Here is a 27,314-nt window from a genome sequence, read left to right on the forward strand (position 1 = left end):
TACTATACGATTCAGTCCATCCGGGCAGTTCTGGAGGATACTACGTCAGTCAAGTGCTTAGCGCAAACATTTTTGCTATTTTTTCAATAATTAAAATCAAAACTGGCAAACCGAAATTCCTATCTCTGCCAAATATTTAAGCATTTCCTTAACATAGCTAAGGGCGAATTTAGGAAATAGCCATTATCTGTGTAAATGCAAACTAGAAAAAAAACTACATTTCGTTTTGCTCTTCAATTAAATAGCGAAAGATAAGTACATTTTAAACACAACAACAACTTAACAATGCCTGCGGACTAACGCAATGAATAAATACGCCTTTGTGCTAAGCGACTGTATAAATAAATTCATTGCAATTTTACGAAGAACCATGATATATTTTCGACAAATGTCATAATACATAATTCTGTTCAGAATTTACGATGTTGCACGAACACTAATTGAAATTGCCTTCATCCGCTTTATGTTATAAAAACTAAAAACAAGTAGATTGAGTAACGACATAATAGCTGTATTCAATATTTTAGTTATAAACCACATTCGTATGGGGCGACTTGTTATTGGATAAATACAATGCAGGGAAATACTCATTTTGGAACGAGGGCAGCAAATAATAAAACAAGATCTAATTATTTCTAACTATTAAGCTTTACGGACAAGGTATTTTTACGATTAATAATGCTTTGGACGCTCAGTGTAATAGCTTGGTGCAGCATACGGCGTGGTGTAGTACTCGGGGGCCTTTGTAGTATAGTATTGGGGGGCCTCAGTGTAGTAAGATGGAGCTGCGTAAGTTGTGGTGTAGTATTCTGCTTTCTTTGCGTAGTACTCCGGTGCTTTCGTCGTGTAGTATTCATCAGCCTTGGTGGTGTAGTATTGCGGAGCCTCGGTGTAATAAGCCGGGGCAGCGTAGGTAGTGGTGTAGTACTTGGGTGTCTCGGAATAGTAGCTCCGAGCAGCATACGTTGTGGTGTAGTACTCAGGAGCCTTAGTGGTGTAGTATTTCGGAGCATCAGTCTGGTAATACTTGGGAGCTGCAGTGTAGTAAACCGGGGCAGTGTATGTTGTGGTGTAGTATTCAGCCCTCTGTGTGTAATACCCCGGGGCTTTAGTCGTGTAGTATTCAGCAGACTTTGTGCTGTAGTATTGAGGAGCTTCAGTGTAGTAAACCGGAGCAGCATACGTTGTTGTGGATTGTGGAGCCTCAGTCTGGTAGTAGCTTAGGGCTGAGTAATACTTGGTAGCTTCGGTGTAGTAAGCTGGAGCGGCGTATGTTGTGGTGTAGTACTTGGGCTCCTCGGTATAATAGCTTGGCGCAGTATATGTTGTGTACTCTGGAGCCTTTGTAGTGTAGTACTGCGGAGTCTCAGTGTAATAGGCTGGAACGGCGTAAGTTGTGGTGTAATACTCAGGGGCCTTTGTGGCATAGTAGGCGGGAGCTTCGGTGTAGTAGCTTGGAGTGGCGTACGTTGTTGTGTAATACACTGGCGCCTCTGTGTAATAGCTCGGTGCAGGGTAGTACTCGGGCGCCTTTGTGGTGTAGTATGTTGGAGCTGCATACGTGGTGGTGTAGTACTCGGGCGCCTTTGTGGTGTAGTATGTTGGAGCTGCATACGTAGTGGTGTAGTACTCGGGCACCTTTGTGGCGTAGTAAGAGGGGGCTACATACGTCGTGGTGTAATAAGGCGGCGGAGTGGTGTAGTATGCAGAAGAAGACGAACCCATTGGTCCACCCATTGCCTGTCCAGCCATCAGAGAGACAACGGCCAACAGCAGCATCGCGGCGTAGTTAGCTGAAATAGTAATAGATAGTGCATACACATAAATTTCTTGCCCAAATGGAATACAGTGCAAATGCACACAAATTTATTACAATTTATTGAAAAGAAAATTAAGCACAGGTTTAATTCCTACGACTATATTGTAAAATTCAATACTAAAATTACCCATAATTACAAAGCTGAAAAACACGATGAGAAGTACAACCGATGGAAATTGTAGTACTGCTGTTGCTGTGTCCAAGTAGTTGACTACACTGAATCAAAACACGTTTATCCTCTCATTTTATACGCGCCCAAAGCCACCCTGTTTCGATTCATTAGCCCTGCGGTTACGACAGGTGCACCTGGCAGGTAGTGACGTAACAGCTAATATTCTTACCCACCTTTTCAGCTTGGCGTTATTGTTGCTATGACACGCGCTAAAGGGGCGTATTGTTCGTGAATTAACACTATATGCTTATTCTATGCGGAATACAATAAAAACATCAACATTAATTTCTCCTTAAGGCATTATACACAAGATAATTGTAAATTTCTTGTTCCAACAGAATTACCTTTAAAACAAGTTGAACGCTTATTTCATTAAGCCCGTGTTGCATGATGTGTTCTCTCACTGAAGATCACTCCCTCACTCAGGAGAAAAACGAAAGAAAAGCGGAAGTATATATCATATATAGAACCCAATCTTATACGCATATGCCCTGGTAAACTAACGTTCAAAAATTCCTTTGTGGAATATTCATGGTGCCAACAGAGTGTACGGCAAATACGAACAAACATTTTTCTACTAGGCTCGATAAGCCCTGGGAATGTGGCATAGGTCATTGTTGTCAAAAGCGGAAATTTAGAAAGCTGGATCATTGAAGTATTATGGCCCACTAGACGCCATGAGCTACATACAGGGCTACGTATACGTGTATGCGAATGCCAAAAATAAATAATGACAAACCTAGATGGGCTCCAACTTACTTTCCCTTCACAACTAGAATAGCACCAAGCCAATGCATGAACGCATTAGTGCCAAAATCGGCCGCAAGGTGATATGGAGTATTCTTGCATGTCATTAACGGTGCGTGATGCCACGCCCTAATTCGTGAGTGCTACATAATAATTGAAAATTTTAAACATTTACTTAAGTGTTTTGTTTTATAATTAACTTGGATGTTATTTATCACCATTTTCTGGATACAGTTCATTTATTACATTGTGCAATAGTTTCACTGAATTTAAATGAGAATTAGTTTAAGACGGAAAATGCCCGCTTGTGTTATCAACATGGTTTGGGGTAGTTATTCACGGTATATAAGAGTTGGGTGAACATTTTAACGTAGCGGCACTTGAACAATGACTGGGTATGGCACCCTCTCAATGTTGGGAACTAGTACCAAGAGTCTGTAAGCAATTACAACTCGAAACGTCAAGCGTTGGTATGGGATTGGCCCCCCAATCCAATGCAAAACTGAATAGAGATGTAAGAGCTATCAGCTGATGCGAGATGGGGATCATATAGTACAGCAATATGATCTCCATCGGGGCAGGTCTGGAGGATACTAGTATGTCAGTCAAGTGCTTAGCGCAACCTTTTTGCCTATTTTCCCTAAAACTAAAATCAAAACTGGCGAACCGAAACTGATATCTCTGCCGAATATTAGGCATATTTATTTAAGCGATGAAAAAAGAATTTCGCCATACACTGCTATTCAATCATGAAACGGGAAAGATAAATGGATTTTAACCGTGACAACTGAACAATGACAATGCTCTAACGCAATAAATCAATGCGACTTCGTGCTAGACAATAACATATAAAGTCACGGTAAATTTACAAATACGCAATGATATAGTTCTTACTAATACGTCTTAATGCATAATTGTGTTTTAGAAATTACAATGTTGTACGAACACAAATTTAAATCGCGTCATCCGCTTTATGTGATAAAGAATATAGACAAGTGGATTCGGTAACGACATTATGGCTGTATTCAACATCTCATTTAGAAACAACATACGTATGCAACGGCTAGTTATAGATAAATACATGGAAGGGTAATAATTCATCTTGGAACGGGGACAGCAAATAATAAAACAAGATCTAACCATCCCGTCATCAAGCTTGATGGACAGCACAATTTTTACAATTAATAATCCTTTGGTCGCTCAGCGTAATAGCTGAGAGTGGCGTACGTTGTTGTGTAATCAGCTGGAGCCTCGGTGTAGTACCTGGGAGCGGCGTATAAGTGGTAATGTAGTACTCTGGCGCTTTTGTGGTGTAGTAAGGCGGGGCAGCATAAGTTGTGGTGTAGTAGCTAGGTTCTACGTAGTACGAAGGGGCAACCGCTGTGTAGTAACTTGGAGCAGCGTAGGATTTTGGAGCTTCAGCGTAATAAGACGGCGCAGCTGCGATGTAGTATGTTGGAGTGGCGTACGTTGTTGTGTAAATACATTAGCGCCTCTGCGTAATAGCTTGCTGCGGCGTAGTATTTCGGGGCCTCCGAGTAGTAAGTAGGAGCCGCATATGTTGTGGTGTAGTACTCCCGACTTTGTACTGTAGTAAGTGGGGGCTGTATACGTCGTGGTGTAGTACGGCGCAGCACTTCAACTCTAATATAGATAACTACCATAGTTAGAAGCTGGTGAATCCCATTGGCACACCAATGAAACATTGCAAACAAATGTAGAGAATGAAGTTTGAAAATTTCATTCCAACAATTCATTTAGGAAAATTAATCACTGAACCCTTGCATTACATCAACATCAATTTCTATTCTAATTAAACGTTATACTTTACCCATTGTTGCACGACGAACTGTAGCTGCTGATGCTACGTCAAAGATGAACACTCGACTGATTGTAGTTGGCTCTGCTGTACCATTTTATACGATTTGATGTCACCCTGATGTTGCTCGCCATACCCAGCGAGTGTACCATTACATCATGACGTAACCATCAATATTCTTACCCTTTCCTTTTTTTGCGCCCCACACAGCGTGAAGTTGAATGTCAGGCAAGGGCATTTCTATGTTCCTGAATACTGAATGAACATAAATGAAAACACTTCTTGGAATTACAATTTAAAAGGAGAGGTAACATAAACCTGAAGGTCGATGGCTTTTGGAACATTTCAGCATAATCGGAGCAAATGCGAATTTCACCCTAATTGATCTACCCATAAGCAGTGACCTCGAATACATCAATGTCCTCAAGCAATTCAATTTAAAAAAAAATCAAAAAAAAATTTCGCTATTCCGATCAGTAGTTCACTCACTTGCATGGTGCACACTAGTGTAGATAGATCTCTCCGGGTGTTTTGTGTAGTGTTTCACGCCTTCTCAATCACGCTCACACAACCAAAGCCTCATATACGCACCGGGTTTTGACTTTGCACGGATGTATTTAGTCTAGTTAGCTTAAGATGGATTAGAAAAAAACGATGATTAAGGCACAATCATCGTCACACGGGTTACTTTTGCACTACACTCCCTCCATGCAATGCACTCTGTATATTTCCCACCTTTTCCGTTTGCAATTTGCACACCAACTGGCAATCAAACCTCTCAGCACAATATGCAAACACACTACTAACATTAACAACCCAACAACTTCCCTAACCTGTTCATCATTAACGATAAATTTTATTTCAGGACCTATCTCAAAAATGGTTTGTCATTCGTGTACTTGATATGTGCTAGCGTTAAGCAGACAGGTGTTGTTATTTGATTAATCAAAAGCAATTCTTTGTTCTTTTTTTTTATTTTGTTCTCGATGAATTAGGAGGGCAATCTCTGGCGTCACTGTGGACCGCGGGACACCGAGGATCGGCGACACCAAAAATAGGTATCAGTGATAAGTTAAAGTGTACTAACTGTGTTTTTTTGTATTTTATGTAATCTAGATTGGCCGGCCAAAGGACCGAAAAGGCCCAACGAGGATCGTCGTGGGAGCTTCAAGATCGCCGTGGGATCGTCGCCATAAAAGGTATCAGTGATAAATTATTAAAGTGTACTAACTGTGTTTTTTTTTTGTCTTTTATGTATCTAGATTGGCCGGCCAAAGGACCGAAAACGTCCAACGAGGATCGTCGTGGGAGCGACAAGATCGCCTTAGTTAATTCATACACTGACCGAAAAAAAATTTTAAAGCCCCGACTAAATAAGCCCGACTTTTCTCGGTCGGGCTTAAAAAAATTTTCTGCAAAAACTGACGCTCATCGGAATTGGTTGAATATCACAGAATATACTCAAAATTGAATACTGACTCCGAGAAAATGGCTATTTTTTTCATTAAGCCAACCATTTTGGAAATACACTGACTATTTCTGCTGCAGAGCGCTATCACTGAAGCGTACTGGCGCGCTAGCATTGTATAAAATATTCAATGTATTTAAAAGCGACTAACTTAATCAAGAAATAGCAATTTTCTCGTGCATTACAATCATATCTGTCTTTAAATACATTTAAAATTAAAAGATGTTTCTCCTGTTTTTATAGCTTAATTTAAAGCATAGCAACCACGATACCTTTTGTGGCAATAAGGGAAGTCAAGCCTTGGAAATTACCCTGCCTTAAGCGCTGCCATCTATTGAAGCTAAATGCCAACTTTATTGCTTTAAGTTATATATCGTCTGCTAGACTTGCAAATTTTTAATGAAAAAATTTAGATTAAATTGTTTTTACAGTTCAAGAAACTTACTGCATATTGTTCAAGAGAAAAAGCATCATCGGTTTGAATTTAGAATGGATAACGACGAGAAAAAAATTGAAAGTGTTGTTTTTAAACCAATCGGTCAGTGGGTCATACAGTAAAATTAACAACATGTCATTAAATATTTTCCTCTTTTAATGTCATGTACAGGGTACGCTTCCACATGGTTCAAATTTAAAAATGCAACCCCACGGCAACCTTCCGTTTCTGCGTTAACGAGAGGTTCAATTAAAATATCAACAGAAGTGTTTAGTCAGCCACAGCATTCCCTGAAAAATCTTGCTGAGTTTTCACATGTCTGGTATTGTATTGCGTTTAAACACTTTATCCTCTTTAGACTTTCTAAATAACCAACTATGATGCTTACAGGATTATTTTTTTATTTCACAAAAATGGTCGTCCATTCACAAAAACAATGGTAGCCCCACCTCGACTTGGTGGTGCAAGAGTTGGTCTGTTCTCAACTCGGTAGGAAATCTGAATAATATTTTAAGTATGCTATGTTTGAGTTTACGCTTACTGTTTATTTAGATCACCTCACCGACCAAATCCGATTGGACTTACGTTAGCAAAGTTAGAAAAAGTTGAGGGAGACACTATTCATCTTTGTGGCTTAGACCTGTTAGATGGTACACCTATTATAGATATTAAACCATATATCACTTCTTATGACCACCCACAAGACATCGAAAAAAATGATTCAGATGAGTCTCATCCAGATTCAGCATCAGTCCCACCCACCACAATATCCAATCCTGAATGGATCACATTAGGTAGTTCAGAGAAAACTTTGAATGTTGCCTTCACACAAGACGCCCTTTCCCAAATACGGCAATTTTCACCTGATGCGGAAGATCCCGCTTATCGGTTGTCTTTTTTGAAATCTCCCGAAGAGGCGCAAAAGGCCATCGAAGACATTTTGAGAGAAGATCCCAGATCAATTTATAGGAAGATGAAGGGTCAAGATCTTCTGTACTTCTGTGTAGTAGATTGCATGCATGTGACAACCTGGTTTGACGAAGTTATAAAAAAATGTGAAGTGTTAAGGGTCATGCCTTACTCAGCAAGACAAGCTATGATTGAGGCAAACAAAAAGCAACAGTGGGACAATAATCTGGCAAAAATTGAAGATAAAATGAAAGTGATGTAATAACGTAGGTTGTTAATGAGAATAAACGGTGCAAACACTATGTTGTGGACAGAATACATTTTAACTAAACAAGCACCACAGACAACAATGACATCTGAAACGTGATTAGTAATATGCTCGGCGTGGGTTGTTGAGAGGGTTGGGTCGAAAGCGGTACGCTAACATCATCCTTTTGCGGTACGCGTCGTATTCATTATCATTGCTCGTCAAATCTTCTGGTTTAATCGCTCCTAAACCTTGAGCTTCGTTACGTCGAGTAGCGTTAACCGGGGCGGTAATACCGGAACCAGCAATTCCAAGACCTTCACCCTCAGTCCATCCAAACTTTTTTAACATTTGGTAACCGACGTTATCCTCGGCGATCTTGAACTCTTTGTAATCAGACTCGTCAATAGTTCGCCCCTCTTGTACTGCTTGAAATTTTTCCATAAACTTTGCCAGCTCTTCAGGTGGCAAGAAGTCTCTGTAGCGTGATAAGGGCAGTTACGACGAGTCCAACAAATGGATTTGAGAACCTTGACATTATTTACCCAAGATGATGCTTCCCTCGACCACCTTCGGTCAATTGATCAGCTCGATCTTTTGTCTTCTCCATTTCTGCCTTGCGTCTTTTATGTTCCCAAGTTCCTCCTTCGGTTTCTTCGTCACTGTCATACTCATACCGCACTTTTCCTACTTGTGCAAGTCTATCTCTTTCTTGCTTTTTCTTCAGCATTTCTTGGTAGACATATTGCATCTGCGGCATAAATAAGACAAATAACTGAGGTGATAAAAACAGTTTCATAGGTTTCTCATACCTTTACTTGATCCATGCATTGTTTCCACTGATCTTCCGTTAGATCAGTTGTTCCGAATACTCTGACAGCGTAAGTGAGGATCTGAGGGTCAGCAGAAGTGATGCGAGATAAAAATGAACTGCGACCTAAAACGGTCTGGTTGCCCATAGAAGGACCGGCAAATCCCAGGTGCACACTTGAATTCGGTGCAGAATTCATGGCAAGAGCTGGTTCTATTTTCACTTCTTGCGGTCCCCAACGGCTCTGCCTTTTTCGCTCCTTTTCCTTGAATTTACTGTTCTCTGACTCTTCAGCTTCTTCCTTGAACTTTCGTTTGTAATCTAGTCCTCTAGTGAATGGTAATAATTTATTAGTTAATAATATGATGAAGTAATGTCTTAATTTATGCAAGTGATATGTTTCTTGGCAGATCAAGAAAACCTTTGAGAGAAATTTCCCGAATCCTCGAATGTGGATGAATTCGACGGCCCTGGCTGATGGTAGTCTAATTGAGAAACTAGGAAACCCATGAGTACCGCTCTGGTGTAAAGATCCCAGTCCAGCACTTTTGCTCCCTTGCCCAAATGCAAGAACAAGTGCTCCACTCACCCTTATTGAAGTATGGCAGGTCATCCTCATCCTCACATGGTCTTGAAGGTGAATATGGGGATGGTGAGCGGTTTTCTCTTTTCACCTCTTCCTTGATTTTCATTGGAGGTGGTGCACTTAGGTAAGATTGTGGTGGTGGATGCTGAACATAATACAGATTTGATAATGTATGAGGTGGTGGGACTGACACATCAACTGGGGGAGGACAAGTATAATCCATTTGAGGAGTCTGAGACTCTGCAGTAGCATTAACTGAAATGTTAGATTTAGCATTTTGCTGCTGCATTTGCCTGAACTTCTCAAGAAAACTCCCATCATTTTCAAATGGTAATACTGGTGCTTTTGTTGGTAACCTTCAGAAATGTTAGGTAGCAATCAAGAATTACCAAAAAACTAATTATTGTGATTACTGCACGGCTTCTTCTGTTCCAGTTGGGGTGACATCCTGGGTCTCTACTTTGGGTTCTACATTTACCTCCTTCTGGGGCTGTTGCTGTTGAGCCAGTTTTTCCTCAATTTCTTTCTTTTTCTGGGCAATTAAGGCGGCCTGAGAATTCATGAACTGCAATCTTAATTCTCTGGCATTTTTTCTAACATTCTTAAAGTTTCCAGATCCTCTTGGAGAAGACATTTTTGGACAAAAGTCTCCTCCAGCAAGCTTCCTTTTATCAGTGCGGATTAAACACAACAAAGGTCTAAACAGCATCTGCCTTCCCTGTCTTTCTTGGGAATTTCAGGGAAAATATGTAGCCTGGTTTTACGTCCAGGGCGTAATGTAATTTCACGCGACAATTATGAAAGCGCTGTATTTTTTAAATCCTAGCATCCCAACCCACATAGTGCTTTTCGGTTTTTGCTTTTGTATGAAAAATTGCAAGGAAAAATGCACCGTCGTTTAAACAGAGTCGTGCTGTTCAGGAGCACTTCATGTTTGTTAGTCTGCAATTAAGATTTTGAAATAGTAAACTTAATAAATATCCATTATTTGCGTAATTGTCACATCCGATCCTTAATATTTGTCATTTATCGAGATGGAAGAAAATAATTTTTTACTCTTTAAACGGGATGACCAGGTATATCTACTACACCTAATGTAGTTAGCTATAGTTTTCGTTACGCAATACCGATAATTTATTTTTATACGTTTAGGGTCAAGATTCTCACGAGGACGTGTGGGATGATACAGCTTTGATACAAGCATATGATCGAGCTGTAAATTTAGCTAAGGAAAGGGTTGCGTCGCAATTGAGCCTGGAAGATGGAAACCCCAAAAGCACAACAAGTGATGTTTCAGATGAAGAACAATCAGAGTCTCCATCAAAATCAACAAAAAAGTGGAATTGGGGGGTTGGGGAAGATGTTCGATCAGTTTACTCTGAAGATGGTAAAGAATATGAAGCCACTATTATGAAAATCAATCAAACTGACTCGTCGTGCTTGATAAAATACCTAGGTTTTTATTTAAACAATTTTTGTACTTGAATTTCATTTACTCCCCAAGTTTTAATTGTTTATATTACTAGGCTATGAAAATGAAGAAGTTGTTTTCCTAAGGGATCTGAAACCATCAGCTGGTGTTGCTGCTAGAAAACAACAAATTATTGCTTCTCGTGATTACTGGCTTACTGCACCAGAGAGTTCCAGTGACATGGAACAGGAGTGTGAGGTCTTACAGCCCCCCTTGAAACCTCAACCAATGGCTGGATTAGGCTGGCAACCTGCAAAGCCAGAACCTTCTCCAAAATTTCCTGGTATGAGTAATATGTCTTCTATACCACCACCTCCACCTCCAACAGCCTGGCCCACTCATGGTACAGCAGAAATGGATTCTGATTCTTTGTATTCTATGCTGATGTCATGGTACATGGCAGGATATCACACAGGTTGACGATAGTTTTCTAAGATGACCAAGCTCCTTATTAACGTTGTATTGTCGTCTTGCAGGCTATTATCAAGGTGTCCAGCAGAGGAACAAGAGGAAAGCAAACGGTAATGGCACTTAATGAATTCTAAACAAACAAGGTATGATACAATATATCCACGTTTTGCAAGATGCAGTTTTGAATTATTTTTTATATTTTTAGTGCTTCGCATATGTTCATTTTTACCCGGGCTTTTTGCACTTAAGCTTTAGTATGAAGGTTGAAAAGAGAGTGAAGCGCAAAAAGACATTTGATATGTCCAATAGATTGTCTGCCTTTTCTGGGCTATCTGCGAGTGACAGGCCATTTGTCTTTCTTTCGACGCACTGCATGATAACAGAGGTGGAGCAAGGGGTGGGGTAGTCTCCTTCTTTCTCATAATTATCTTTAAAAAAAAAAAAATACCGCGCTATTGCTCGCAACCTGGGTGCCTTCGATGAGGCTAAGCTCTTTGACAGGGAAATTCGGCCAAAGTGAAAATAGATCAATTCAGTCAAACCGATGGTGGGCTTCCATGTTCACTATTTTGTTGTCTCCCGATACCTTTGCCAAAACATCGTTCAAATATTGTTCCCCATAGTACAGCTTCTTTCATACATGGCCACTTTTATAGGACGGATGACTTGAGAAATTTATCCGGGTGGGGAAGAAAGATACCGGAAAGCAGCGCGGTTCCATCACTTTTTTTTTGTTATCTTTTCATTCTTGCAAATCGGATTACACACGGACGCGCACATGATTAATAAGAAACACGCAAGTCTTTTTCAATATTATATATACACAGGAAAGGGGCATACTCATAGTCATGAAGAGGAGCAAGCAAACGTCTATCGATCTGAAAGAAATGGATATACCGTAGTTTAAAAAGTATGGAGATGAAATAACAAGATTATTGGGTTTATCAAAAGATTGGGGAAAACGACAACACATAGTGGGATGGGCAATAAAGTACATACACACGGATGTGTGTATAGAACAGATGAATTGATAATATAGGCTGTATATGTATACTGTGCAATGGAAAAAAAAAACATTTTTGTAAATTTTTCTCTTTTTTTCAATTTAAGTTATTGAATTATTCAGTTGATCGTGTAGCATCATGGACATGGGAGTAGATATTCTCAAAAGAGAGAATCTCTTTTGAACAGGTAGGAAAACTAGCCTTACATGATCTGACTAGAAAAACAAAAGCAATCAACCTGAAGTCATTTTTTGTTTCCAAGATGACCACGAATGATGCCTAAAACAAGATGAGTCATTTTGTTATTCAATATTAATTACATTCATTATTAGTTTTTTAGATTTCCAAAACGATGATTAAAACAATGTTAGAGGAGCGTAACGAATTAATGAAAAGAAGGAAATGATAGCGACGAGATAATAACTTTGCGGTCGAACAGCTGTTTGTGCGACCGAGCCACTGCTTCGAATGATCGACATCTTATTCTGGATGGGTGATTGGATATTGTTATTGTTGGCTCGGCGGCTACTGGGGCCGGCTGGCGGTGTGACTCTCCCTAACGTAAAGTGCGTTGTTGTCACCTCCAGCGAAGTGCTGTCGGAGTCATCGACGCTGTCCGACTCTTCAGCCCCGCCCTCTTCGTCGTGGTCAGACCACCTACCAAGCGATTTTTCCTCCTCCACCCTTTTGGTAGCTGTATGTGACAATGTAAAAAAAATGAGCAAGATGACAATTTTTGACAAATGAAACAAATTGCCAAGAACAGATTAATAAGAGCTAAATTTATATTTTTCACAATTCGATTGACTTGCCGTAGACTGTGATGGTTCCCTCGGAATCGCCGATCGAATTTTTGGAGCAGCACTTGTAGCCACCCTCGTCAGCACTAGAGGAAAGCTTCAAGTGGAGCCGTAAGCGGGTTGTGTACGTATTGACTTCGATCTCCTCCATGCGGTACTTGTCGTTGGGTATAATAATCTCTCCTATAGTGTGTCGTGTGAGGTGAATGGTAAAACAATACAATCGTTATTACAAAGGACGAACAATTCAATCCTATTATTCCATTCCACGCGTCTCCACAAAACAAATCACAAATTTCACAAAAGCTCAAAAAGCAAACTGAATTTTCTCGTCCTTTGATTTAGTTTCTTTTTTTAACGTCACAGCTATATAGCTTTTCAATCGATAAATGTGCACCGGCCCATTTCCATCCCACGCCTAGCAATGTATGATTCACTCGGCGCCCTTGATACGAAAACCCTGTTACGTATATGCTGATGGCAATGGTCGGGATTTATCGCTTGACGTCGCCTCACCTACCAACGCCCTTGTATTTGGAAACACGAAATCAACAAAAGAGAAACAATACCCTCACCAAAAAAAAAAAAAAAAAACGAAAATAAGAAGCAGTTTTTTTTCTGTTGGTTCAAACGGGTGTGAAAGAGCAATCGAGGGTGGATTTGTGTAACCACCAAGAGTCATTTGATTTTCCTTTTGCTGCGTGTGATGATCACTGGAAAGAGAAGGGACCATGTTCCATAAAAGAAAGAAGGGGATTCTCTGCTTGATGGGCCTCTGGTGTTGTGATGACATTATCGCTGCCTCAAAGAATGCCGGAATGAAGGAGGCCGGAGAGTCGTTTCATCGTTGTGAAAGGGAAACGAACCCGTTGAAGCGACAAAGTGGCGAGAGGGGGAGCCAGTAGTGCGAGCTGTATAACAACTGATCGAATCTGCCGGTGACAACGAACGCAGAAAATGTCAACTGCCATCAGTGCGCGTGTGTGTGTGTGTGTGTGTAGGCTTGAAACAAGAGACAACAAAACGGAAAGAGGATCGACTTGTTCTATATAGTACCGTCTAAGCGCAATAATAGTGAGGGCGAGAGAAAAGAAAAGAGAGCCTCTTCTGGGAAAACAAAAAAGAAGCAACAATCCGAATCATTGTCATTCATGTAGGAATCTCCACACGATAGGATTTCCATTTCGATATAAAGGCAAACGAAACAATGGAAAGGTGTCAGAGTTTGATCCGATTTTTCCCTAAGGCTTCCCTATGTAAGGATTACAAAGTCAATTTAATTCCACTCGGCCGGCATACATATTCCGGTCCAGAGGTCGTGCATACGTAAACGGCCCTAGTCCATCCCTCCCACTGGGAGTTTAGATTCCGGGAAAAAAAAATGAAAAGGCAGAGGTCAACTACGACTGGCTGCTGGAGTGCCAAGTCAACTATTCGAGATAGTTTGAAGGGCAACCAAACGAATGGTTGATTCGCCTATCTAACACCAGTTTGTCAGAACGGGTAGCTCTTCAAAACTCAGCCATCACCCGAAGAAGCTACTGATGTGTAAGTGCAAACTACATAGGCTCGTAGAGAGTTGAATCAGCAACAACTTGATCATTTACGGCCGGGTTATGCATAATAATCGCGCAAATGTGGCGCAGGAAATGGTGAGAACAATAGATACGAATAAATTTTACCACTTTCTCTGGCCCAGTAGTTGATGGGTTTCGGCGATGCTTCCACCATGCAGTCCAAAGTGATATTAGAGCCGAGGGGTCCACCGACCAGCTGATTGTGAACTTGAATGATCGGGTAGACTGTTAAATGCCAACAAGTCCAGCAGCGCGATTGCAAATGCCACATGCAAGAAAGAAAAGGTTTAGAAAATCAACTTTTGAGGTTCTTGATTTAATTGCCATTTATCGATCGTGCTCCTACCAGCGACGAATCGTAACTTACAGTGAACGTTGACGACGATCCGCCGGCTGACGGACGGTGGTACGTTATTGCTGGCAACTGCGATTCGAGAAAATCAATCGGATTGAAACAAAACTTTCAAGAATTACCGAGAACATTTTGCTATGACAACTGGATTTCGCAAGTAGATTCTATTCTTATTTCAAGAACAAAAATGATAAACTTACTGCACAAGTAGGCTCCCATTTCAGACCGCGTGATCTTGTGGAATGTCAACACCTCGCCTTCAAATATGGGAACTGTTTTGTATGCAAACGCAAAACAAAGAAAACTGATGATTTGGATACCATCCTTCTTTTCCTCGTTCAATCAATGACGGACCTTTCTGTTTTTGAAGGGATCCGTTGCGGATGACAATCTCTTGGCCGTCTTCTCGTCGCCAGGTGACGCGCGGCTGAGGGAATCCTTTCGCCTTGCACGACAAGCGAGCCATTCCGCCTTCCGGAATCAGTACCTCTCCGCCACCCTCTTCGTTCAGTATGTCGGGTGGAACGACCACTTCCAGTGAAGCCGTCTATAAAGATTAGATGTGCAATGTTAGGAAAGAAAAAAAAAGTTGTCACGCGTTCGAAAAAAATCTTTTTCTTTCCCAGCCATTTTGTCTGCTCTTTCGTCTCTTGTTATTTGTCGACTTGTTTGAATGTCTGTTTCCTCCAGACATGTTTACGAGGAATTCAAAAAAAAAAAAGGGAGGGGGGGGGAGATGATTTGACTAGGTGGTTGCGCACACGCACTCGATGACACACGGAAGAATTAATGGCCACCTCTCTTGCATTTCTCGTCGTTCTCTTTTTCGTCGTTTTACGGGCCACTTCCTATACACGCTTGATGGCGTCCATCAGGCGAATTCTTTAGTACACGCCACAGATACCATTGTTGTTGAAGAGGTCGTTTCTTTCGTCTGCGACATTGAGCAACAAACACACATACACATCCCTGTGATATGTAAAAAGCTCATTCTTTTTTTCATTTAGTTTTATTTTACTCGGTACCAAATATCACGTTCAGCTGGGCATCAACCGACCATTTGAACGCAGCCGTGGTTTCACTTTGCGAACCATTTTTCTACTTTCCAACCAAGTTGTTGGTTTTAGCTATGATCCACTAAACTCTCAATTGCTCTTTTCTTCGACCATTGAAAATCAGCCAATAAAAAGGAAAACAGAGAACTCTGAATGGATGAATAGAATAAGGGTTCTGCCAGTCACAAAGCAAATTGGGGACAGATTACTCAACAATCTGTTTCATCACAAATCTCTTTTTCAAAAAGATGATTTGACTCTTTGATCAAAACATTTCATCACAAAATCAGTTTTCGTTTCTTTGGCAAACGAGGAAAACAACCACACAAACGAAAACATTTTAGATGAGATTGAAAGTAAAGTGGATTTTACCTGACTGAGCATTGGGTCCGAGTTGATTTGGCACATGTAAACGCCTCGGTCTGAACGGTGGACATCTCTGATGTGCAATGTCCACGTGTGCAGATCGCTGTGCAGTACGGAGAGCCGAGCGTTGTTGGTCAGGACTCGGTCGTGCATGGCCAAGATGCCCTTGTCGTCCGCCTTGATCCAGGCCACCTATTATTGAAGGATGAAACAAAACAGATGATTATTTCCATTGGGGTCGATTGTTTTCGTTTGTCAGAACGAGAAACACATTCCTTCGGCATAAAAAATGCAACGAATTAAAAGAACGAAAAAAGATTGGAATCGTAGGAAAACAGAAAAAAAAGGGCATAACATCCAATTATAACTAACGATCCCGTAGTCATTTTTTTTTCATATTCGTTTTCCGTTTGTTTTTGCTACTAATCAGTTTTTCTTCTTTTGATTCCATAGATTGTCTTTTTGTTCTTTTGCTTTTCTTTCATCTCTTTTTATTGTTTTATTCCATCTCTTATCACAAAGTCTTTTCTGTCCCTTTTTTTTTTTTTTTTTTTAAGGTGGACGATAGATGTACAATACCCGATGTGGGCCAATGTTGAGAACGACGCAGGTAAAGGAAGCGTCTCTTCCATTGATGACCGTAATGTTCTCCATTGTCGAACCAAAACTCGGTGCCGGCATGTTGGCGCTGTTGTGATGATGCTGGCCGTCAATTTCTGTCCGGGATTATTGCAAACGATATTCACTTCATTAATTAAACACAAGATGTTACAGCGTGGCTCAATTTAGTTTGTTCTTTCTACATCATAGTATTCATCCGCCCAGCAACCGCACGTCACTAAGCTAGTTAAAAAGAAATCCTATAACAGCTAAAAACAACAGGGCGTATATTTTCCCTGTAATGGAGGACGGATATCTATCAAACCGAGATGAGGGAGGGGATTTTGAGGAAACAGCCAAAGTCGGTTGGTATATACAAAAGTTTGTGTTGGACTATTAAAATAAAAAAGAAGGCATACTGGAGAAACAGAGAGTTGAAGAGGGGGGATGCGGATGTTTGCTATACGTCAAGTTTGTGTAAATAAGTTGATGAATCCTGGCCAAAAAAGACTATTATCGATGGCGGATGAGATGGAAGAGAATCAGATAGTCTCTCTTTTCTCTATATGGCACATCATCATCAACTAGTAAATGTTTAATGGCTATGGAAGCGGCGACGAAAAGAAGAAAAAAAGGGACGTCATGTGCAGAAGCATTTGTTACAGGCAGAATTAACGGTTGTGTGTGCATTGCTCCCTGTACGCTAAGTAAAACGAAATCTAGAAGAGGAGGAAGCTTCCACAAGGGAGGAGGGACGACAAAACGGATGAAGACAGAATGAAAAGACAGACGAGCGGAAGAAGAAGGATACATATCGACCGAAGAGGTTACAAAATCTTTCAGCTCCTTTTTTGACCTGTCCATCCGATAACGAAGCGGAACACTTCGTTTTTTTGGGGGGGGGGCCTTTAAACCAAATAGGTTTATGTAATATTATTTTCGGGGAAATCAAAGTTTTTGTTTGGCAAAATCAGTTGCTTAAAAATCCATACACTCCTCTGTTGTTAAATAACTCAGATCAAGTGCTTTCATTCTTTTGGCCTTCTATTATTTTTAGATCCTTACTGGCAATTTTCATAGCCGTTATCTACTTGCCATCCATATCACAGGAAGGTCGCAGTTGACAGTTTTGGTTCAGTACGAAAAGAAATATTTTTCTAACACATGAATGCAGCTCAGGCGTTCTGAAATTTTGAATTTTTTACACGCAACGATTATGTAGCCATGACAATGTTTTTTTCGTTTTCCTCTTGTTGGTAGAAGCATGCCCGAATTTCAAAGAAAAGGGAAATTGCTCTTTGAATCGCATTTTATCTAGCGCACATTTGAAGTACACTTTCGAGTTCTGCAGGACAGCGACTGATGAGTTAATAGGATTTTATCAAACAATGAGATTTTGGCAATCTGGTTAACTCTGGAAATCGATCGCCCATAAAATATGCAACTGAAAAAAAAAAAGACTAGCGACGATAGCAAAAAGAAAAATCCCCGAAACTTCCAATGGACGATTCTAAAAGTCATCACAAATTGATAAAGAGTTATTGAACAGTCACGCTTTATCGGGGGGGGGGGGGGGGGAACACGGCCACCCAAAATAAATCTCAACACAACGCCCCACCCTCAAAAAAGATGCGTTTCAACAAGAAAATCCGAACCAATTTGTCAACGACGGACTGTAGCTGCGTTGTAATATGAATGAAAATGAATGTGTTTCAAGCTAACAGAATAAAATATCACACGACATGTAATACCTGTGAGAATGTGAAGAAGAGCCAATAAGAAAAAGCTCGCCGTCGTCATGTCGACAACCATCAATCGCAACTCGTTCGCTATATAACAGCAGATGGCGGAGAAGCGAAAATAGTCGGCCCCGGATGCGAGAATGAGATTTTCTTCTTGCTCACTGTTGATGCTGCCAGATAGTGTACGTGTGCCTGGATGTTGCCGAGATGCGAGGGGGGAAAAAAAAAACGATGTTAACCCGCGTTCCGGCTGGCATGTAGAAAGATACACAGCACTTTCTCACACAATATTACATCGTTTTCCTTCTTCGTTGCGCCTTTTATTATTTCGCGCTTTTCCTGCTTGTGTTAGACGACGTCCCGACGACTTGTATCTGTTTAAAAATAAAGAATAAATGATTTTCGTACACAAGCACAAGAGAAAATACACCAATCACAAAAATAAGCGAATGGAACGATCAATCAGCCGTCGATGATGCACGCCGATTGTCCCCTCCTCACGGGAAGAGGGAGGAACAAGATCGACACACAATCGAATTACACATGTAAGAACAAACTGGGAGGAGCAGCTTTTTAAAAAAGGGGGGAACTCCACATGAAAGAGAGAGAGCCGTTCTGTCGCTATGTAGCTTTTTTTTTTTAGTACTTTTCATCTGCTAGCCTCTCCCCCGCTCTTTCATTCTTATTGGAATATATAGGTTTATACGATCGTCGTTCAGTCGGCTTCTTATAGCGAATGTCGACGGAAAGAAAAACTAGAGAGGCTATACATATCCACGGATTACTGAAGAAGAAAAATAGGGCGGGTTGGAAAACAATTCTTGCCCGTTTTTCACGAGCAAAGATCAACGAGGAATCCTCCTCCTCTAACAACTTCTTTTTGGCACTGATTACAGTTTGAATTGCGCGCCATTCGCTTTCCATTTCGACATTTTGTTATCTCGTGTATACGTAAGGTCGATATGAATATGATTCCCCTTTTCCACGAATATATATATCGTAATGTAAAAATCTTTATAGAACAAGACGACCATAAATGAAATGTTTTCTTCTTTTCAAGGCATATGCCATCCTTTTTTATTAGTGGAAGATGAAAGAACAGCGAAGAGAATAAGAAAAAACGCAACGATTCGATTTCTCGTGTAAATCCAAACAGCTGGTTACACGTGACGGGCAATTTCTGATGTGATTCTTTTTTTTTTTTTTTTTTCTCCTTCAAATTCCTATATTCTTTTATTGCACACACCGAAACAGAGCCAGTCTTTCATCAATGTCTTATTCTCTCTGTGCGGAGGGAGACGCAAGTCGTTGGGCGGTGTCAACCGTTGCGGCTGTTCTGGGACCCAACCGGCACCGAAAACCCATTGACACGACGCTCTAGGGCCATGTCCAAATTGTCATCATCCAATCGGTGCAAATGTAATGACATCTATAAATATAGCCCTCCTCCCTCCTACTATCGTCCTTCTTTCTCTTCGGTGGTTTTCCTTTAGGCGTTGAACACACAGAAAAAAGGAAAATTCAGAGCAATCGATTTGACATAAAAGATGAAGAAGAACCTTTGGGTTGTACACGAATTTTTGATTCGTCTCATTGTTTAACACTGCAGCCAGTAAACGAAATAGGGACACAGTTTGTGTGCCGCGATTTCAGCAGGGTTTGCCTCTTAAGTGAAATGGTGGGACAGCAACGTGATTAATCATGCTGACCAGGCAACGGTGGCGCACATTGCCTCATAGTGTGTCCGTCCCGCTTCTTCTTCTCGGAAATGAATGGGATTCAATCACCCCGTCATGTCTATGTGCGGATACCCCAAAAGACAGAGACGGACAGACGGACTGACACACAGAAAAGGCAATGGGTTAAACTATCCTATATGCTTCACTTCGTCCCGTTTCCCCTTTTTACTTTTATTTCCCCCCTCTCTCTCTCTCTCTCTTCTTCCGCTGTTGGCTACTGATGTTTCTTCTTCCTTCTGTGTGTTTTAGCTCTGTCCGCCTGTCGTCCGTCCAACTCACTCATTTCGTATTCTGACAGACCCCCCACAGCCAGAAAGTGGTGTATGCGTGCGTGCTGCAAGCCGCGATAGTACAACAGTCCCGCGGCTATTTAAACCCTTCTTTTCTGATATCTATTTTTTTTTCTCTCTCTTCTTCTCTTATTTCCAACAGACCGATTTTGCTTACCCAATCCCTTCGCATAGAGTGACTGCAAGTTTTGCCCGTCTTGCATGGCGAAAGCTTTATGCAAGGCAGTTTCTTCGGGGACTGGTCTTCTATGTGCTGCCCATTTTCTCTCGCTTGTCCGCGCGCATCTGCCCCTCTCTCCTGACTGCAAGCGACGAGCATTCATTGTAATTATCGCAACTTCAACGCCAGACGTCTACGCACTTGGTCGCTTATAGCCCAACGCCAGAGCTTTACGTATATACACGATTTTCGACGCCTCTATTGGCTTTATCCGGATGTGTGGAATAATACAGCTTCTATATGATGGATGTATCGTTCGATTCATACGCCGTCATCTTAAAAAATCAGACCTACGTAATTAGATATAGTTTACTTGTATATGCGTTGAATGTTTCAGCGTACGGAGGCCAGAGCGACGAATGAGAATCAAAAGAAGTATCGGTATACATTAGACGTATAATGGGACTGCGATAGATTTGAATCAAAAGAAGCGTTCTTTCCTAACGTTTTTAGTGGATAATAGTTTCAAAGAATACTCCTGTATATGGTTGCTCTCATCACCGTTCCGGCCCGGGAAAAAAAAAATCTGATGGCTCCTGTTCCGGAGTGCCGGAACCGCATTAATACTAAGACCTTAGCTTCACTTATATTAATATGGAATTTTTTTTTTTCAAAGAAAACATTGGCTGTTTTCTTTCAAAGGAAGTGTTGAATACTGCGGGAATGGATGCCAATTTACTTAGAAGTAACCATATTCGTTATGAAAAAAAGGAGGATAATAATTATTGGAATTCCACGTAATAAGCAAACTCGTTTAAAAGGTGCAGTCAAATAGCATGACATCTTCGGAGAGCTTCGATACAGGGGAAATGATATTGTGATACACGTTCCTCTGGCTTTTATTTCCTGCATAATGTTTGGAAGATACGAATGGGCAACCCATCATAATTGCCCACTTTGGAACAGGCTAACCACCTTTGTATCCATTACCCCCCCCCCCCCCTTCGAAAAGGATATAGCCAATTCTCAGAATTAGGTATTTTTTTATCAACTAGTTTATCTTTCATGCCAGGGAATTAATATTCAAGCGATTTCACATCACAGTCAAATGAATTCCAGTCTGATGTTCTAGTTCAATGAACAAGGAATGTCTATAAATTAGAGACAGGTATTCAACTCACCTTGAAAAACGTCAATCCCCGGTGTTTCACTTGTGACTGGTTGAAACTATGTCGCGAAACGAAAACAGTTCACTTTTTTGGGGCTTCTAATAATTGAGCGTTGAATGGTACCGGAGTAACAAGTTCTCGATTGGAGACGAGGGAAATCGAGTGACCGATAAGCAGCTCGTCACGATGAATACTGAAGAGGAATTGTCCTCTTTTTGGTGACTCGTACCACCTCAACGACTAAAGGGCTATATAGAGGGGAAAAACTTTTCACTCCTCCCCTCCCCGTTGAACGATGTGCAACTCTCAGCGGCGTCGGCGTCGCTGATCCCGTTGCTGCATCATCCACCGAGAGAATCATCATCACTGTTGCAATCGACGAAGTCTTTTCTTCTTTTTTTGATATCTAAAGGTTAGATTGCTGATGACCAACAGTGACGAGGCAATCAAACGATGACTGAGATTGAAACGAAGCTACACACTACGCACAACTAGTAAAGAATGATAATGAAATCATTTCGGTCATCAAATGACCAGTTCTGTTCGTATGGAGCTAATGAGGCTGCTTGGATACGACAACTTTGTACACGCAATCCTCCACATGTCCGTTGGATTTCTGTTGGATGTCTTTGCTAATTTCAACCTCCGAATTTGCTGTGATCTTTCCTCTCGACATCCAGCTCAACTCCTACGACATCATTATGACGAACTGCACTAAAAAAAAAAACAACAAAGAATAGCTTTTTATGAAACGTTGCCATATTTTAAGTATGTATTCCAATTGAACGTGTATTTTATTTATTCTCTAAAAATAAACTGCGATTGAAAAAAGGCAGCTTTACGGCAATTTTCAACAGCACAGTTCAACGAAGACAGAAATCTCTGTTTTTGTCTTTTGATGCTTCGTTAAGGATTCTACATTTATAGTAAAATAGGGGAGAAAATCAAACTTTGGGTCTGCCTTGATCTCTTCCGTACGCTCAGCAGCCGAGTACATCTCGTCTTGATAACATCTTCCGTTATCAACCAGCAGCAATTGACAGCGTATGATAATAAAGCGTGTACTTATTACACGCAAAAGCACGAGTGATGTGGCTCGTTACTTCCGTCGTTGTGCCAAAATTCAATCTTGGATGTAGTTACTCTTTGATACCATTCGCTTCCTGTCTGTGCTCCCTTTCAGAACTATACAGCGACCCAATCAAACAATTGTACAACGAATACACTATAATGATATGCAAGGTTATGGTCTATTGATGTCGAGTCAACACCGGAGAACTATGGCAGGTTTTATTTTTTTTTTGTTGTACTCGTGTGCTGTGGTTGTATACGCAAATCATATGCAAAATATAACTTTCTACTTTACAGCTGAAAGTCTTTTTTCTACTTGCGTTGGCTGCTTATTGATGCGCGTAAATCCTACACACACACACACGAAAAAAGAAGGAGGTAAAGGAAGCTATAGGCTATATGGCATTATTCACATAATATTCAAAGAGGCGAACAAAGCGAAGAATATATACAGAGAGATGATAGAAATGAAGAGAGTCGAGTCAGTCTAAGATATAGAGAGCGAGAACTGGTTGATGATTGATTATTCAATGCTATGTGTGTGTGTGTGTGTGGAGAGAGCGCTCGTCGTGATTCGATGCCGCATGCAAATTTGTTCAACCGCAGAAAAGAAGCTGAGATGATGAGCGCTGCAATCTCAACGACAGACTTCATGTAGACAAAAATAGCCGGCAGCATTCGATATAGTGAAAATAAATCTGTTGGACGAATTGGAAATGCAACTCCAGAGGGCAAAACAACGAGGAGACAAGGAACATGACAAATGTTCGAATAACGCGCGAATGATTTCGCGTACACACAACAGTAAACAATAAATAGTCTATGCGTTATACGACTGTATACTTTTGAAACATGTGTTTGTAGATAGATGGTGATGCGGTGCATAATCTACGTGCGGTCCCAAAAATCACTCAGTCTCCCTTTTCATGTCTTCAGCTTTTTATCTATCGATCGTCGTCAACGACGTCGTTTTGTTTTGTTTTTTTATTCGAGATTTATTTCTTCTTCTTTTTTTTTTTTTTTTGTGTCTGTATTTGTCTGTTCGTGCAACTCGCTCGATTGTTTTCCACACAGATTTAGGCCGGGCACGAGAGAAAACAGTGAAGCATTCGAAATGGCGACTGAACGTTGACGGGCCAAAATAACAAAACAAAACCAAAAAGTCCGGGAGAGAAAGAGAAATACGAAAAAAACTGTGTTGTCACAACACATCAGACCAGTCGGCCGTTTTACCCCCTCTTAGCACGAGTTTTTTTTTTTTATTCTGATGTTATTCAATCCATGATTTCTATTTAATAGTTTCTTCCTGCGGTATTTTACTACAATCTACGAAAAAAAAGTTGTTATGTCATTAATGTTTGATCTGATAATTCCTACGTCATTTGACGCAACAGAGGGGACACGTTAGCGAAATAAAATTGCCAAAACATTTGAACTACACACCCGTAATTGAAATCTCCTCAACGTATGCAAATATAGTGTGGCCCTGTACACGGCACGTGTAACAGATGCATTTAACAAACACGGACACGGGTCCTGTAAGCTCCTACAGTCCTACACTTGTTTTCTTCATCTACTCTATACTAAACCAGTGTGTATCTATAGCTGTTACACACACAATGTTCCTTCTACGACCTGCTTTCATTTTTCAGTTCGTCATTTGCTCTGCAGATATACAAGCACGTCGTGCTGCTCTTTTTCCACCATAGCTGCGCTCTGTTTCTATCTCTCTCTCTTGCCTTATATTCCACTCCAGCTTTCAAAACTTATAATTGCTCGTGTGTGTACGTTCGGAATGGAGCGTGCTCGATCCTTATTCCGCGTCTCTCTCTCTCTCTCTCCTTATATTCCTGCCCACATGCAGATGAAGAGAACGCAGCAATACTGAAGAGGCAGCTAGTGCCTAGTTTAGTAGATATATATGTGAGACATGTATATATATATATCCTCACCCCCACTTGCATAATCACGAGTATAGCTCTCCTATCGAACAGTGGGTGGTAGGGAACCTTCCCTAATTAAATTCATTAATAAGCCCCCCTTCTCCATATAGGCATGACGTTGGTAGAAAAGTCTATGGATCAAAACGATAGCTAGGCTAAATCTTATATAGAGGCCTATATCTTTTCCAATTCAAACAAAATAATACCTTAGTTTATTATTATTTCAAAAATAGGTCTACGTCATAGTCTCTAGTGTTTTAAAACAAGAAGAACGTAAACTGAGTGGAAGCAATGGGGAACGAGTGAACACACTTCAACTGTCAAGTGTCGTTTACACACTCTTGCGTGATGATCGCTACTTGGTGTGTGTGTGTGTGTGTGTCTAAAGAGCAACACACCAGTTTGCCGAAACAACCGACTTGTCTTTCTGTGGCCAGTTTTCTCAGTAACTCGTGATATTGGACCCTCGACGATGACACTCTTGTGATGATGCAGCAGCGTGAAAATGCGTTGCGCCTCCCACCACTGCCGTGTTTATAGACGTCCGCGTCTCTTCTTCTTTCACATTTAGACGCTTTTTTATAACTTGTGTCTCGAATGTTTTTTTTTTGTTTTTGTTTTATAGGGACGAAACAAAACGGTCTGTTTAAGTTTCCTTTTTGCTTCGTTTATTAGACATTGTCGACACGGCCAGCGTGAGACTATCACGCAGGGCCATTATCATCCCCACAAGAAGGCAGAAATGGAGTAGCCTCGGGAATGGACGTGATAATGGCAGCACGACACTTGTCAGCATTATAACTCGGCAGTTGAGTCTCTCCGTGTCGATATCATCTTCTTATAATTGCCCCCCTTTTTTTTTAGTCAGAATTTTTTAAATATTGTCAATAACTATGTATAGCGTGAGTCGTATATTTGGGAAACTTTTCTCAACGAGATAGAAGGATGGATGTTTCAGCTTAGCCAATTATAGAAGTATATCTTTTTAACGATTAAATACACGCTACATTGTTTATTATCGCAGACACAGCTAAGAGCAAGTGTAAAAGATAACAAAGAAGCCGCCCTATTTTATGAAACGGTCGTTACGGAACTCAAGACCAAAATGAGAAAAAACGTGACCGTTGCCGATTCCGGAGGTACGGCATTCCGACATCGGGAGCAAAGAGTTTTTTTGCAGGCAGAGTGAGAAAAAAAAAAGGTGTGACTTTTAAAGTAGGTAGGTAGGAAAAGTATGTAATAGCGGCGAAAGAAAATCGTGTTACAAGTTTTTGCGTGTTAGTTGTGGGATGGACAAAAGAATGAATTTTTAAAAAGATGGGTAGGGAAAGAATAACCAAACTTATCGCCAGTTTGATATTTTTTTACCAGCCCCCCAAGACATCTTTTTGTGCTACATGTGGAGCACATAGTGTTCAAATACTGAAGAAGGGAAAAACAAGGACGAATGTGCAGCCTCATAGTATAGGTGTACACTGTACAGTCAGTACATGGACAGAAGTTAGCCATCATGTGGGAAACAAATCGTGTTCATAAATCAAAATTGGAATCGGACAAATGTAGTCTGAATATGTGAAAAGGAAGTGCAAGGAACTTCTATAAAAGAAGAATAAGAAATGAGACAAGGACGGTTCAAATCAATTCTAATTTTATAGATCTCTTGAATGTTTCGTTGCTAATTATTAGGACGTTACTGCCTTCCTATTGAATTATTTAACAAATATGTCTGACGGAGGAAACATGAATAGACAAATGACGGTAACTATAATTTACACATCCCGTATTTCCATCTGACTTTCATAAGTAAATAAACATTTTGCAAAGGCGTTCCTTCCGACATATATGCGCAGTTGGGCATCTGGTTTATACTCGTCGTTAAACAGAAGCATCTGCTAAACGAAATGAATATAAAGAAGACTCATTATATAGATTTATCGAAGTTGCAGAAAAAATCACGACAGTGAACGAAAGAGAAGAAAATCTATTTTGCCGAACCAAGTTCGCGTTTGTCAAGACAACGACTTTTGGGTTTACAGTGTATACGACAGCAAAGTTGGCTCTGTCGATATTCACGACTCAATCGTTTGGCTGTTACCTTCTCGCCGTGCATCCTTGAAACTTGAGATCGCCAGAATTTGAATTGCTGAATAACAACTCCTGCTTCTATTCTCAACATTTCTTTAATTCCATTCATAGTTGACCTGCTTCCACATGGGTTTTTACAGCTCCCATGAATCACTCATTTGAAGCTTAAATCTCGGCTTAGGTCGCCACTATCGTCCAACCTCGAGTCATCCCCCGTGTCTCGTCTGCTGTAATGCACAAACAAAAAACTACACCACATAATAAGAAGCTAAAAAGAGATTAGCTAAGAAACTCGTGTACAGGCAAAGAATTTGTGACGTAGTTGCATGTACAGTCTCTTATTTAATCTCAAACACACATCTGTGTAGAGACAGGCTTCGTTTTCATGGAGATTAGACTCATTACGATGGAATTAAGTCGAGCCACTTGAACACAAGATTTATAAGATAAAGGAAAAGCGACCGT

At 40.7% G+C, this 27,314-nt stretch overlaps 5 protein-coding genes and 1 long non-coding RNA gene across 6 annotated transcripts; 2 read left to right on the forward strand and 4 right to left on the reverse strand.

The window, feature by feature from the left end:
- Positions 1-490: 490 nt before the first annotated feature.
- LOC130685489 (uncharacterized) lies at positions 491-2,023 on the reverse strand. The gene is made up of 2 exons (XM_057508790.1): positions 1,947-2,023; positions 491-1,793 (listed from the first exon to the last, which is right to left on the reverse strand). The coding sequence occupies exons 1-2, from the start codon at positions 1,948-1,950 to the stop codon at positions 673-675; spliced, it is 1,125 nt and encodes a 374-aa protein (XP_057364773.1). The 5' UTR covers positions 1,951-2,023; the 3' UTR covers positions 491-672.
- A 1,715-nt stretch (positions 2,024-3,738) lies between these two features.
- On the reverse strand, positions 3,739-4,616 carry LOC130685490 (uncharacterized). The gene is made up of 2 exons (XR_008999607.1): positions 4,570-4,616; positions 3,739-4,382 (listed from the first exon to the last, which is right to left on the reverse strand). It is a non-coding gene; the product is annotated as an uncharacterized LOC130685490 (long non-coding RNA).
- A 1,816-nt stretch (positions 4,617-6,432) lies between these two features.
- On the forward strand, positions 6,433-7,672 carry LOC130685202 (tRNA (adenine(37)-N6)-methyltransferase-like). Its single transcript, XM_057508448.1, has 4 exons — positions 6,433-6,563; positions 6,633-6,783; positions 6,852-6,950; positions 7,014-7,672. The coding sequence occupies exons 1-4, from the start codon at positions 6,515-6,517 to the stop codon at positions 7,630-7,632; spliced, it is 918 nt and encodes a 305-aa protein (XP_057364431.1). The 5' UTR covers positions 6,433-6,514; the 3' UTR covers positions 7,633-7,672.
- On the reverse strand, positions 7,438-9,713 carry LOC130685196 (uncharacterized). Its single transcript, XM_057508441.2, has 6 exons — positions 9,428-9,713; positions 9,018-9,370; positions 8,850-8,925; positions 8,430-8,757; positions 8,163-8,368; positions 7,438-8,095 (listed from the first exon to the last, which is right to left on the reverse strand). The coding sequence occupies exons 1-6, from the start codon at positions 9,646-9,648 to the stop codon at positions 7,738-7,740; spliced, it is 1,542 nt and encodes a 513-aa protein (XP_057364424.1). The 5' UTR covers positions 9,649-9,713; the 3' UTR covers positions 7,438-7,737.
- Positions 9,714-9,937: 224 nt separating this feature from the next.
- On the forward strand, positions 9,938-11,247 carry LOC130685203 (survival motor neuron protein-like). Its single transcript, XM_057508449.2, has 5 exons — positions 9,938-10,090; positions 10,167-10,470; positions 10,541-10,900; positions 10,962-11,039; positions 11,102-11,247. The coding sequence occupies exons 1-4, from the start codon at positions 10,049-10,051 to the stop codon at positions 11,018-11,020; spliced, it is 765 nt and encodes a 254-aa protein (XP_057364432.1). The 5' UTR covers positions 9,938-10,048; the 3' UTR covers positions 11,021-11,039; positions 11,102-11,247.
- Positions 11,248-11,697: 450 nt separating this feature from the next.
- Positions 11,698-22,116, reverse strand: LOC130685205 (lachesin-like). The gene is made up of 10 exons (XM_059494741.1): positions 21,763-22,116; positions 18,402-18,766; positions 16,630-16,766; positions 16,057-16,242; positions 14,984-15,176; positions 14,830-14,901; positions 14,645-14,701; positions 14,383-14,502; positions 12,713-12,883; positions 11,698-12,594 (listed from the first exon to the last, which is right to left on the reverse strand). Exons 2-10 carry the CDS (start codon positions 18,460-18,462, stop codon positions 12,257-12,259), a joined length of 1,335 nt encoding a protein of 444 aa, XP_059350724.1. The 5' UTR covers positions 18,463-18,766; positions 21,763-22,116; the 3' UTR covers positions 11,698-12,256.
- Positions 22,117-27,314: the final 5,198 nt, after the last annotated feature.

The sequence above is a fragment of the Daphnia carinata genome, chromosome 3 (genome assembly GCF_022539665.2).
Source record: "Daphnia carinata strain CSIRO-1 chromosome 3, CSIRO_AGI_Dcar_HiC_V3, whole genome shotgun sequence".
NCBI lineage: Eukaryota > Metazoa > Arthropoda > Branchiopoda > Diplostraca > Daphniidae > Daphnia > Daphnia carinata.